General features: G+C 51.9%; 1 protein-coding gene across 1 annotated transcript in view; it reads left to right on the top strand.

Annotated features, from left to right (window-relative positions):
* SEMA5A (sema domain, seven thrombospondin repeats (type 1 and type 1-like), transmembrane domain (TM) and short cytoplasmic domain, (semaphorin) 5A) overlaps nt 1–13,974 on the top strand; it is a 299,478-nt gene that overhangs the window by 46,072 nt on the left and 239,432 nt on the right. The window contains exon 2 of the mRNA XM_006900152.1: nt 804–903. Within this exon, the coding sequence (XP_006900214.1) occupies nt 804–903 (100 nt within the window). The remainder of the gene's footprint in view (nt 1–803; nt 904–13,974) is intronic.

Here is a 13,974-nt window from a genome sequence, read left to right as displayed (position 1 = left end):
AACAACAACAACATATTAACTTTGGGTTTTAAAAAATAGCCTATAACATGCCCCACATTTTAACCCGAAGAGCATCCTGTCCTGCGCTCCTGGGTACCTCGGTCTCCTGTGCGTGGAGAGGGTGTCCCCATGGGCTGTCCCCCGTGACTGATCCCAGACAAGTGTTGGCGTTTGTCACTCTGGCGTTTCTCTGGGAAGCACCATGCCTGTTCTCTCCGCCGAGTCGTATCTCCATGATGTTTCCGGAGCCCTGGATGGAATAAAGAGCTGCGCTGGCTTAGTGCCCCGTGTGCTGTGGTGGTAACAGAATGGTCACGGGTTCAAACTTGCCAGCTGCTCCTTGGGAGGAGGGTGGGCAGTCTCCTCTCGTGAGGATTTACAGCCTCGGGACGCCGAGCATCAGGGAACGGTCGGCTGCTCCCTACAGGCAGGGCCCAAAGCTGGGTGCAGGTCTGGCCTGGAGACTGGGGGGCTCTCTGGGCACATTCCCCGGTGGACTGCCTTCTAGGGGCGCTCCTTTGAGGGGGATGTCCTAACTACATGGGGCCTGCTTCCCCGAGGGGGCTGCCCTCTCTCCACCTCATGGGACCTGCCCCCCCTCTGGGGCTGCCTTCTGGGGGAGCTCCTCTGTGGGGGCTGCCTGCTATCTTGTGGTGATGTCACAGCCAGGCAGGACCAGCAGGGGCCCCACACAGGGCCACATTGGCGTCCCCTCTAGAACACCTTGCATGCCACCTGACGTGGTGTCCAGGGAGGACACAGTCCTGGGAGCTGACCAGCTGTGTGCTTCTTTTCCTCCTCAGAAATGAGTCCCTGGCTGCATGAATTCCGAGCAGAGGGCGCTGTGGACTTCTCCCAGTTGACCTTCGACCCAGGACAGAAGGAGCTGGTCGTGGGAGCCAGGTGAGCCGCGTCTGCTGTGGGCAAGGTTGTGGGCTCTGCTTTTCCCTCGATGGGTAAACGGGGCCTTCTCTGTGGCAGGTGGGTGCTGGGTGGTGTGACACCTCTGTCACATACAGATGATGATACAGTGACAACGTGCCCTGCGGGGAGCCCAGGGTGACAGCGTGCCCTGCGGGGAACCCCAGGGTGACAATGTGCTCTGCGGGGAGCCCCAGGGAGACAGCGTGCCCTGCGGGGTGCCCCAGGGCGACTGCGTGCCCTGCGGGGAGCCCCAGGGCGACTGCGTGCCCTGCGGGGTGCCCCAGGGAGACAGCGTGCCCTGCGGGGTGCCCCAGGGAGACAGCGTGCCCTGCGGGGAGCCCCAGGGCGACTGCGTGCCCTGCGGGGAGCCCCAGGGTGCAAACACTGAGCACCCTTGGCTGCTGGATGAAAGGCAGAGGCACCTGTTCAGCAGAGCTGGGTCCTCTGCACCTCAAGTCAGCCATGGACGTTGCAGTGGAGCTCAGTTCTGTCAAGGAGCCTTTGTGTGAACAGAATGAGGCCACCACTGTCCCTGTTGTGAAGAAGAGGAAGCTGATCCGGTAGCCTCAGGGCTGCTCTCGGGGCAGGAACCAAGACAGAGATGCCCGGATCCCGGACTGTCAGGGAGCCCCCAGTCCAGGCCGTGTCCCCACACCGGGAAACTTGGGCTGGGTGAGTCATTTTCTTCTCTGTGCATAGAGCATGACAGACGGAACATTAGCACAGCCAGGACTGGGCTGCACCTCGTAGATGGCGACTTTGAGTGACCTTCTGAGTCCCTGCTTTCTGACTTTTGGCATCAATGGGGACTTCTGCCCCTTCTGCTGCTGTGAGAATGGTGGACATCTGTGACGGTGACCCCAGCGGAGTTGCGAGCTGTGGATGTTCATGCGTAGGGGTGGGTGTGTGTATTTTGGGCACACACCTCCCCTGATGTTCAGGGATTTCAGTGGGAACCGTGGTGGAAGTCGAGGCTCAGAGCATGTGAGAGGGAGTGAGGTCCATTTCTGTGTCATTAAAAATAACTCCGCCCTCAGGTTCCTGCTTGGGAGGACTGGTGAGAAAAGAGGGGTGCCAAACCGGAGGGCAAGGACAGGTGTGCTGAGGGCGCTGCGGGGAGGGCAGCACCAGGTCTTTTCGGTTTCTCGTGCATAGCAGTCAGTGTTGTGAAGAAGTTAGGAGGCTTCATGGGCCCCCTGCTTCTCTGATGCCTTGTGCTCTTGAAACTGAAGTCGGCACAAATCTGCCACGCTGTGTGAACTTGGGAACTCAGAGGAGAGCCCGGGGTAGCTGTTGGTGCTCACGCAGACCCAGAAGGTCCAGAAGAATCTGCTGTTTCCACCCTAAGGGCATACACGCTCATTCATGGTTTTGTTCAGGAACTCTAATCATGAATGAGGGTTGTATTGCCGGTGAGAAACTTGGGGATTTTTCCTTTTAGAGAATGTGGGGAAGACAACAATTAGCAGAAGCAGACCTCGCGTTGCAGGTGACCTCACCTGCCACCTCCTTCATCGCGACTGAGTTGGTGCTGGCTCGGAGCTGACCCTCCAGCAGGTTTTCAGAGGCTCAAAACTCACGATTGTCCACCTTTCTCCCTCAGAGCTGCTGGTGGATTCAAACCAGCAACCCTGAGGTTAGCAGCCCAACACCCTTCAGATTGTGGCACCAGAGCCCCCTGGTAAGCTAACAAGTTTTCCTAACAAGTTTGATTGAAACCAGAACGCAAATGTTCATTTGATTTGCTACTCCTGATATACCAAGTCAGAATTCATGTTTTGCAAGATCGATAAAAAACTCAGTATTTTCTGCTTGTGTTTTATTAATTATACAAAGGGATGACTACAGATGACAGAAGAAGAATCAATGCCTTCATGTTGTGGTGCTGGAGAAGAGTCTTGAACATAGCATGGATTGCCAAGAGAACAAATAGGTCTGTCTTGGAGACGGTGAAGCCAAGTTTCTCCTTAGGGGCTAGGATTTTGAAGCTCTGTCTCACATTCATTGGGCACATGGACAGGAGAGACTGGTCCTTGGAGATGAACATCAATGCTTGGAAGGGTGGATGGACAGACAGCGCAGGAGAGGGAGAACCTGGATGAGATGGATTGAAACTGGGGCAATTGGGGGTTGGAGTGTCAGAATTATTGAGACTGGCTCAGGACAGGGCAGAGTTCAGAGCTGCTGTCCATAGGGTCACTATGGGTCTCAGGTGACTTGATGGCACTTAACAACAGCAGTAACAACAAACAGTGATTTTTCTGTGTGGATCAAAATAAGTCGTGGCTAAAATGGAGAATAGGAATCTCAGAGCATTTAACTATGTTCGTGAGAAACCTATACTTAGATCAAGAAGCGGTTACCCAAACAGAAGAAAGGAGCCTTGCATGACTGAAAATCAGGAAAGATGGTGTGTCAGGGTTATATCCTTTCTCCATTACTATTTAAATGACGTGTTGGGCAAATAACTCAAGAACCTAGACTCTGAAAAGAATGTGACGTCAGGATTGGAGGAAGACTCATCAATAGCCTGCATCATGCAGACGATACAACCTTACTTGCTGACAGAGAACAAGACTTTAAGCACTCGCTTCAGAAGATCAAAGGACACATCCTTCAATGTGAGTTACAACTCAACATCAAGAAAACAAATATCCTCACCGCTGGACCAATGGACAACATCTGGTGGCTGGAGAGGAGACTGCAGCTGCCGCTGATTTCATTTTGCCTGAATCTATAGCTGTCACCCATCATAGGAGCAGTCAAGGCGTCAGAAGATGGGCTGCCTTGGAAATCTGTGGTGTGGGCTATTTTAATGTCCCGGACAGATGTGAAGGGAGGGGGTAGAGGTGGATGGGTATCCTGGTGGATGATGGAGCAGGGAAATAAGTGGGTAAAGACGCGTGTGAGAAAGGCAGGGACAGCACTGACACTAAAGTTAATGCTGCAATAAGGGATATACCTTTAACTTGCTGGTCTGTCTGATACTTCTCTAAATGTGAACATTCACATAAAGACAGACTAGGAAGAAGGATTGGCCATCCACTTCTGAAATATCAGGCCTCTGAAAATCCTATGTGCAATATGACCAGGGAGGATAGAAGGAGAATTGATGCCTTTGAGCTGTGGTGCTGGAGAAGAGTATTGAGAATACCATGGACTGCTAGGAAAACAGACAGATTTGTCCTGGAAAGGGTTAAACCGGGTGGCTCCTTGGAGGCAAGGATTCTGAGGCTCCGTCTAACTTACTTTGGACATGTTGTGAGGAGAGACCGGTCCTTGGAGAGGGACATCATGCTTGGGAGGGTGGAGGGACAGCGCAGGAGGGAAGGCCCTCTATGAGGTGGATTGATTCAGTGACTGGGATAATTGGGATGGGAGTGTCGGAGACAGCGCGATTGACACAGGACAGAGCGGAGTTTAGGGCTGTTGTACATAGGGTCGCTAAGAGTCACAGGCGACTCGACGGCACATAACAACAACAACAACAAAAGGACAAAGATGTTAGTTTAACAACTGAGACCCACTTGTCCCCATCTTTGGGACGTCTGGTAGTAGTGTATATGCTTGTGGATGTTGAATGATGAATAAGAGACACAGAAGAAGAATCGATGTGTTTGACCTGTGATGCTGTGAGGACTGTCCATGCCGTGGATGGCCAGGAGAACACACACATCACTGCTGGCTCGTGCGGTCAGAGCACGCTGTGGAGGGCAGGAGGAGGGGACTCTGACTCACGGGCTCTGGGCGTGTAATCAGGAAGGGTCAGTCCTTGGAGCAAGGCACACTTCATACTTGGTAAAGTGGAGGGTACCAAATCAGTGGACGCCCCTCAAGGACTTACCTTGATGCCTCAGCTGAAACCATGGGCTTAAGTGCAAGAGGATGAGGAAAGTGGTCCAGGGCCAGGCAGGATTTCCTTCTTTGGAAAAAACCAAAAGCCATTCAGCTTTCTGCTCTCTGTCACGACTGACTCATGGCTGAGCATCCAGCAGTGTCAAGAGGAGGGAGTCATACTGGAGGAGAGCACTGTCCATCGGAGCCGAGAGGACTGTCCATCAGAGCCGGGAGGGCTGTGCGCCGGAGCTGGGAGGGCTGTGCATCGGAGCCGGGAGGGCTGTGCGTCGGAGCTTGGAGGGCTGTCCGCCGGAGCTGGGAGGGCTGTCCGCCGGAAATGGGAGGCATGTCTGTTGGAGCTGGGAGGCCTGTCTGTCGGAGCTGAGAGGGCTGTGCATCAGAGCTGGGAGGGCTGTGCATCAGAGCTGGGAGGGCTGTCCATGAGAAGCTGAGAAGGCTGTCCATCGCAGCTGCCTGCCTCCAAGTTCACAGCACAGATTCCTGTCCAGCAGACAGACCACCACAGCTTCCTCCATGGAACATGGGTCTCTGTGAGGCGGAACCAACTTTGATGGTGCTGCTTGGAGGCAGGAATGGCAGAGAGTTGTCTCGTACTTTGGGCACGCTGCTAGGAGACTTTGTTTCTTGGGGAGGGAAAGGTGGGGCAGCCGTGCAAGAGAGGCAGACCCTCAACAAGATGGGCTGGCTGACCCAACCAGTGGGCTCAGGTGTCAGATGAGGAGGGCACAGGACAGGACAGGGCTCAGATCTGTTCACAGCATCGCCAGAAGTCATACTCAACGGCCTCTAAGAACAGCAACAACACGGAGCAGCCGCGTCCTCTGCAGCCCTTAGGACAGCATGGATTTGCAACTCCTAGTTAAAGCTTAGCCAGATTCAGATGACCAGTGACGAGGGCTGTGATGGCTGGCTTTCCTGTTCATGTGACCGGTGTGAGTGACGAGGGTTGTGATGGCTGGCTTTCCTGTTCATGTGACCAGTGTGAGTGACGAGGACTGCGATGGGTGACTTTCCTGTTCAGGTGACCGGTGTGAGTGACGAGGGCTGTGATGGCTGGTTTTCCTGTTCATGTGACCAGTGTGAGTGACGAGGACTGCGATGGGTGACTTTCCTGTTCAGGTGACTGGTGTGAGTGACGAGGGCTGCGATGGGTGACTTTCCTGTTTAGGTGACCGGTGTGAGTGACGAAGGCTGCAACGGGTGACTTTCCTGTTCATGTGACCGGTGTGAGTGACGAGGGCTGTGATGGGTGACTTTCCTATTCAGGTGACCAGCGTGAGTGACAAAGGCTGTGATGGGTGACTTTCCTGTTCAGGTGACCAGCGTGAGTGATGGCGGCTGCAACGGGTGGCTTTCCCATGACCACCTGCAGGCCGGTGGCTCTGGTTGAGTGTCTGTGAGCCCCCTGCATCACGGGCCCACTTCTGTAGCCCCCAAAGCCCAGCACTCATTCTCCTCCACCTGTTCCAGGGCAGGTGCTGGCTCTCTGCTTGTTGCTGCTTTGTGTTGGTAATTGAACAGATAGGACAGCTTTTCACAGTCAGAACTGGGATCTGGAGTTCACTCATGCTTACCTCCAGAGACCAGGCACTTTCTTTTCTTTCTTTTTTTTTTTTTATAAAATTTTTATTTTATACTGGTGTATTTGAGTGTGCTCTGGTGTCCTAGTGGCAAGAAGCTGCAAGGGAGAAGGATGGACAATCTCCTCCCATGCGATTAACACCCTCTGAAAACCTGGTGGAGGGTCAGCTATGGGTCGGTACATCACCATCACAACAACAACAACTGGTTTACTTATAAAGTATTTTTCACACCAGATCTTTCCTTTTTCTTTAAGTCATCAAATTGTACAACCTTGTGATTAACACCCCCCATCCTCGCCCCTCTGCTCTCCCCACCCCCCCCTTAGAGCCTCAGACATGTTTTACTAGTTACCTCTTTCTACAATAATGGTCTTATATAGTATTTGTCTTTATGAGACTGAATTAGTTTACGTAGTGTGGTTTTCTCCAGTCCCTCCCAGGTTATGTAGTGATTTATAAAATCATTGCTCCTGTACGCTGTATAGTATTGCATCATGTGAATGTACCATGATTTCTCAGTCCATTTCATTATGGTTGGACATTTGGGTTGTTTCCATATTCTTGTGATGGTGAATAACACTGCTATGAATATTGGTGTACAAGTCTCAGTTTGTGCCTCATTTTTTATTTTCTTGGGGTATATTCCAAGCAGTGGAATAGCTGGGTCATACGGCATTTCTATGTTCAGCTTTTTGAGGAAACACTAAACTGCCTTTTGGAGTGATTGTACCAATTTACAATCCCACCAATAATGCATAAGAGTTCCTACCTCGCCACATCCTCTCCCACATTTATTACTTGCTGTTCAGTTAAACTTTGCCACTGCTACTGGAGTGAGATGATATGTCATTGTGGTTTTTATTTACACCTCTCTTACTGATTTGGAGAATTTCTTCATGTGTTGCCATTTAAATATCTTCCTCTATGAAAATTCTTTGCATGTCTTTTGTCATTTTATACTTGTGCTATCAGTCTTTTTCTTCTGGAGGCCCGGTCTCAAAAGTTTCTGAAAACTTTTGATGTGAGACCCTTGTCTGAAATGATACTGCTAAATGTTTTTTTCCCCAGTTAGTAGGTTTTCTTTTTACTCTGACAGAAAATGTTTTTGAGGCACACAGGGATGTAATCTTTAGAGGGTCCCATTTGTCAGTTTTATCCCTCTCCAATTGTGTATTTCTAGATGTAGACGAGGCCTTTTAAGCTCGATCCCAGTTTGTCTCTTATGAACTTTATGGTTTGGGGCTTTACTCCCAGGTTTCTGATCCACCTTGAGTTGATTTTTGTGTTTGGTGTGAGATGTGGATTCTGTTTCAGCTCTCAGCAGGTAGCAGTATAGTTTTGCCAGCACCATTTTTTGAAGAGGTTGTCATTTCTCTATTTGATAGGTTTTATTTCCTTGTCGAGTATCGGGTGACCATAGATAGCTGGGTCTATTTTTGGTTTTCAGTTCTGTTCCTTTGGTCTGTGTGCCTGTCATTGTACCAGTTCCATGCGTTTTGGTTACTCCCACTGTGGAGTAAGTTTTGAGGTCAAGGAGTGCTATGCCTCCCACTTCACTTTTGTTTTTCAGAAGTGTTTTGCTTATTTGAGGTCTCTTTCATCTCCAGATAAACTTGACAATTTCTCTTTCAATCTCCTTGAAAAATAAGTTTTGGTATCTGTATTGGGGTTACGTTGACCATGTAGATTGCTTTCGGTAGGATTGTCATTTTCCTAGTATTGAGTTTTCTATCCATGAACAGGGCACATTTTCCCATTTCTTTATGTCTTTTGTTGTGTCTCACAGAAATGTCTGTAGTTTTCTTTGTACAGGTCTTTTTTGTCTCTAGTTAGGGTCACTCCCAAGTATCTCAGTTTGCATTTGGCTCTTGTAAATGGTATTGCTTTCTTGGTTTTCTTCTCTGAGTTCTCTTTGTTGCTGTAGAGGAGACCAGTGCTTTCCTGCTGGCTGCCCACTGTCCACTCTATCTTAGAGTGACACCCTGGGCAGCAGCACAGAAGGAGCCACTCCTGGGCCATCTTCGAGATCACTGCTGGACTCCAGGTCTTACAGTGAACTGCTGGGCAGCAGCACAGAAGGGGCCGCTCCAGGGCTCCAGTCTGTTGCCTCAGCCACTGTGTGCATGCATCTCTCCCTCGACCTTCCTTGTGTTACCAGCCCTCCACTCCCGCCCCTGCCCCATGGTGCCCCTCCTGAGGACTGGTCTCCCCACCACAGTGGGACAGACGGACAGAGAGGTGGTGCTAGTGCCCAGAAACACCTCCTAGAGGCTGGACTGCACTTCTGGCATAATCAGCCAGCCAGTCAGCCCACCAGCCAGCAAACCAACAACCTCTGCTGTAGAGTCGATTTTGGTTCCTCACGGCTCTGTCGGACGAGTGGACCTGCTTACGGGCTTCGAGCTGTCCTCACTGCAGGAGCAAACGGCCACGCTTTTTTTCCACGAGGGGCTCGTGGTTTCAAACTCCTGACCTTTCACCTCACAGCTTATGCCTTATCCACCAAGCCATCGAGGCTCATTTTGAGATGACCCCAACTCCCCGTCCCCGTCATGTGGCTCCATGAAGCCTGGCAGCTGCACTGGGCTTCCGGGACTCTCAGGAGAAGACTCGTCAGTCTCTCTAGCAGCACCTGGTGGATTCGAACCACTGAACCTTTGACTAATGCTGTGGTGTGCTGTTGAGAAAGAACTGACCCACAGCTGACCTTCCTGTGGGTTTTCAGAGGCCCGTCCCTCTCCCACAGAGCAGCTGGTGGATTTGAACCGTGTACCTTTTGGCTGGCAGTGCGGCTCCTTACCCACTAGGCCCCCTGAACAGTCCGATGCACTGCACACTGTGTCCCCGGGGCTCTTGGGGGCAGGACCTGGGAGAGTCCATTTCGTCCTGGGACAAGTGAGCCCAGCTAATAGTGGAAAGAAGAAAAAAAAAATCAGAATTGTTTAAAATGTTGTACCAGATAAAACAAGTCTTGACTGGTTTCGGAGCTGGTGGGAAACCCCTGAATGAAAGAGGGTAAATAGAGAAAATAGGCTTGCAAACCTGAAGGTCACTAAAGCTACATTCAGCATCAGAGAAACCTGGATTTTTTAAACAGTCTTCTAGTATTTTAAGCAGTTTGGTCATTTTAAAATTTGCTTTTGCTTTTGTGCCCCTGTGTGAGAGAGCTGTGTGTGGACAATTATCTCCGACCAACCCCGAGCCTGGCTCTGTCTACACAGCGGGTCCACACAGCCTGCTCCTGGCCAGGGACTGCTTACACCATCGAATTAACACACTCTTTAAAATCGTCGATTGTGTACGTTTAGAGAGGTAAGAAGGGTGTTAGGAAGTACCTTGTGCTTGTGTTACTGCTTCTCCTTAGTTCAAGGTCAGGAACTTCCTTTGCACTTCAGGTTTGTCAGTGCTCTTGAAAATATAGGCCACGTCTTAATTTCCTGTGAGTTTCATAACAAAAAAATAGTATAAATGGATGGCGGGGGGTAAAAGACAGGAATTTATTCTCATCTCACAGCCCAGGAGGATGGCAATCTGAGCTCAGGCTGGGTGATGCGGAGGGACCCTGGGGTGACGCGGGGGGTCCCTGGGGTGACATGGGAGGGACTCAGGGTGACGCAGAGGGTCCCCGGCAGGCTGGGTGATGCAGGAGGGGCCCCAGGGTGACACGGGAAGGACTCTGGGTGATGCGGGGAGTCCCCGGGGTCCAGTCCAGCCGCTACCGTCCACCCTCCCTTTCTGGGCTTGGCCGCACCTGCCGTGTTTTCTCCTGGGTGTGTGGGGTGTGCATGCGTGTGTCCGTGGGTCTGCTTTCGTACTCCTCTCTCTGTGTCTCCCCTCTGTGTGTGGGGGTGTCTTCCTGTGGCATCTTCTGTGTGTGTGCGCAGTGTGTGTGATCCTGCCCGCCCTCATGTGCAGTCTTCCTCATGCGTGTGTCTCCATACGGTGTTTATTCCTGTGTGCGCATGTGCGTGTGCATTCACGTATCTGCGTCTCACGTCTGTCCTGTCATGTGTGCATGTGTCCGCATGTGTTCTCGCCTATTCGACTTCAGATGGCATCTCCTGAGGGTGACACGTGTGTGTGTCATGACCTGACGTCTCCCCATGTGCGTATCCCCATGTTCTGCCTTTCTGTGTGTCCACGTGTGTGCGCAGGTGTGTGCGCGCAGGTGTGTCTTCTTGTGGGGGCATCTTTCTGCTGCGAGTCTTTCTCCTGATTGCACACGGCATCTGCTCCTGTGGGTGCACACGCATGTGTGTGTTTTCATAGGACATCGCCCCCGTGTGCACGTGTGTGTCTTCATCTGGTGTCTACTCATGTGTGCGTGTGTGTGCACAGGGATCCGTCTGTTCATGTGGCTTCTTCTCCTGCGTGTGTGGGTGTGCGCACAGCTGTGCGTGTCTCCTTGGGGCATGTTCCCCTGTGCGTGGGTGTATTTTCATAAGGTGTCTTCTCATCCGTGGACGTGTGTGTGCATTTGTGTTGTATATTATCATAAGTGTCTCCCCACCTGTGGACGTGTGGACACGTGTGTCTATTTTCATAAAGTGTCTTCACTCATGAGTGTGTGTGTGTGTGTGTGTGTGTGTGTGTGTGTCTGTGGCCTCATGCCGTCAGCCTGTCTTCTACTTCCCAGTTCTAAACAAGCCTCTGCCTCACACGTTCAATGAAAACCCACATTTCTGTTCCTTTGAGTTTATCATCCTGTTCATCGGGGACTAACTGAGTTATTCTCAGAGGTGTCATTTAAAAACACCTGTGTCTTCCATAACTAATGGGGGTCAGAGTTCGTCTCTGTGGGGTCTCTGGAGAGACCAGCTTGTGTTGCTGCACTCTGGCCACTTCTCCTTGGATGCTGCCCGGTTGGAAGTGTGCTCAGTGGCTTCTCCTCTCTGGGGACCCAGCTGGGCTCCATCGCTTCACGTGGATGCTCTGAAGAGACTCCTTTGTGAGGGGTTTTCTCGGGGCAGGTGTCGTTGTGCTTGGCCCTTGTGGCTGATGCACTGGGGACAAGACACTGCCGAGAGAGCGAGTCCACAGATGCCCCCGGAGTGAGAAAGTCCACACCAGCATCTATGGGGTTGAGTGGACTTGGAGGTGGTCAGCGGTGTCTGCTGGTTTTGGGGGCTGTGACCTGTAATTTTCAGGGATTAGATCTTGACACCCTAAAAGGTGCTTCTCTTCGGAGATTTACAGAGTCCCAAGCCTTGCAGACAGACACAGAACTAGCTGAGAAGTGGAAGGGTCAGGTCTTCACAGAGGTACCTGGGAGGAAGGCCTGGAGGTTTGCCTCACAGAAGCCAGGCATGGGTCTCCCTGGGCACAGCAGGGCTCTGACGCAGCAGGACATCCACATGGGGTGAGCACCACAGCAGAGTGTGCACTGTGCCGGCATCCTGGCAGCTGCCTTGTCATCTGCATGCAGTGAGGGGTCCCGGGGAGTGAAGGTTCACGGACCTGCCTACTGGCTGAAGGCTGGGTCAGCCAGCCCCTGGGTTAGGGTGATGTGAAGGGTTAGCATGCTGGGCTCTGACACAGCTGGGCATCCACGTGGGTCCAGCACCTCAGCAGTGCCAGCGTCCTCTCGGCTCTCATGACACCCATGTACAACGGGGGGTCCCGTGGTGTGCGTCTTCGTGGGCCTGCCTGCTGGCTGAAGGCTGGGTCGGCCTGCCGCCCTCTCGGGCTTTGATTAGGGGGCTGTGACGGGTTAGCAAGCTGGGCTGCTGACTGAAAGAGTGAAAAGCTACCCTGAGGCTCCGCAGAAGAAAATCCTGGGGTTCTCCCTTGGCTGGAACTCTAAGCTTGATGCTAGGACACAGGGGACCCCACAGGCGAGGGCCAGCGCCATAGACACTGTTGTGTGTTGTCAGGTTGGAACCAGCCCACGGTGGACTCTCCAGTGGGTTTTCAGGGGCAGTTAATCACCCGGAGGAAATTGCACACTCTCCCGTGGAGCGCTGGTGGGTTCGAACCACGTGTCTCGGGGATTACAGCACAGAGTCCTACCCCTTGGCCAACAGAGCTCCAAAATGTAGAAGTACATTGCCAAGCATTTCTCCCCTGAAGCGGCAGGTGAGCTCGAACCCACGCTCTCCCGGTTAGCAGCCAGTTCCTTTAATCCGAGCGCTGTGGCGGGGACTCTTACAAATCTCACAGGGACAGGAGGAGATGGTGCATCATGCCGGTGGGCTCGAACCATGAGCCTTGGGATTGACAGCACACCCCTGTCCAGGGGCCAGCAGAGTTCCCAATGCAGTTACCACACGTGAGGGTCCAACTGGAAGTGTCATCTCAAGACGTAAAGCAGTAGGTCTGTTACATTCGTCCTCGGATTTCCCTCAGCCTGAACCGACGCTCTCACGGAGTTGTCCACTCTCACCTGTAAAAGGCAGATGGAGGGGACAGGCCAGCCCCCCAGCCCCCGTCCCCCACTCTCCAGGAAGCTCATTTCTAACTCCTCTGCCCTTTCCTCCACGAATGGTAAGGCTGCGGTTCCTATCTGGGGTGTCGGGAAGAGCGCCCCAACATTCGCTGTGCTGCTGTGAGCCGGGTCCCTTGGAGGCTGGCCTCACGTGGACGCACCAGCCCCCCGAGACATTGCTCCTTCGTGTCGGGAGGCCTGTGGCCTTTCCGACACCCTCACACTTGATGCGTCCCCTCCACAGTGCCTCTGAATTGCAAGACAAAGTGGTGTCTGCCGCCAGGCCCTGGGGACCCCCGCTGCCCATACATCTTACTTTAGCTGGTGACTGGCCTGGTCTGGGAGCATCAATTTTTCATCCCTCAGAAGCTTATCTTTCTTTCTGTAACCTTTAGAGCCGTAGCTATCGACCCACATGGTGATGGATCAAGTTGTCCCCAGGGATTCAAGCCCTCGGCTGTGGTGCGGGTAGAATTTTTCCTACAACTTGAATGTTTTTTTGGGGAGCTGAGGTGGGGAGCAGTAAAATTCACTGTTTTCCCAAATTCCTAGGCTTCTTAAATGTGATGAAGGGATTCCAGGAAGGTTTTGCTGAGGTATAGTTACCTTAAAAAATACTTTAAAATACATATCTGAATACTAAGCAGGAGTTGCATCCACTTCCTAAACCATATGTCTCTAGAAACTCTATGAACAGAGAGAAACAATGATAGTTATAGTTGTTGTTGTTGTTATGTGCCATTGAGTTGCTTGCGACTCATAGTGACCATATATACAAGAGCCCTAAACTCTGCTCTATCCTGTGCCAACCTCACTGTCTCCAACACACCTACTCCCACCATCCCAATCACTGAATTGATACCTCTCATTGAGGACTTTCCTCTTCTGCGCTGTCCCCCCACCCTCCCAGGAATAATGTCCCTCTCCAGGACTGGTCCTTCCTTACACCATGCCCAAAGTATATCAGATGAAGCGTCAGAATCCTTGACTTCCAGGAGCAACCTGGTTTCACCCTCTCCAGGATAAACCTGTTTGTTCTCCTAGCAGTCCATGGTATATTCAACACTTCTCCAGTACCACAGCTCAAAGGCATCAATTTTCTTTCTATCATCCCTAGTCACTGTTCATCTCTCCAATGCATAGCACACAGTTGTGAAGACTATAGCTCGGATCAGGTGCACCTTA

This window comes from Elephantulus edwardii, unplaced genomic scaffold (genome assembly GCF_000299155.1).
Source record: "Elephantulus edwardii isolate Elephantulus edwardi_28Jun2011 unplaced genomic scaffold, EleEdw1.0 scaffold00274, whole genome shotgun sequence".
NCBI classification, from domain to species: domain Eukaryota; kingdom Metazoa; phylum Chordata; class Mammalia; order Macroscelidea; family Macroscelididae; genus Elephantulus; species Elephantulus edwardii.
This window is presented reverse-complemented; position numbering and strand designations above follow the sequence as displayed.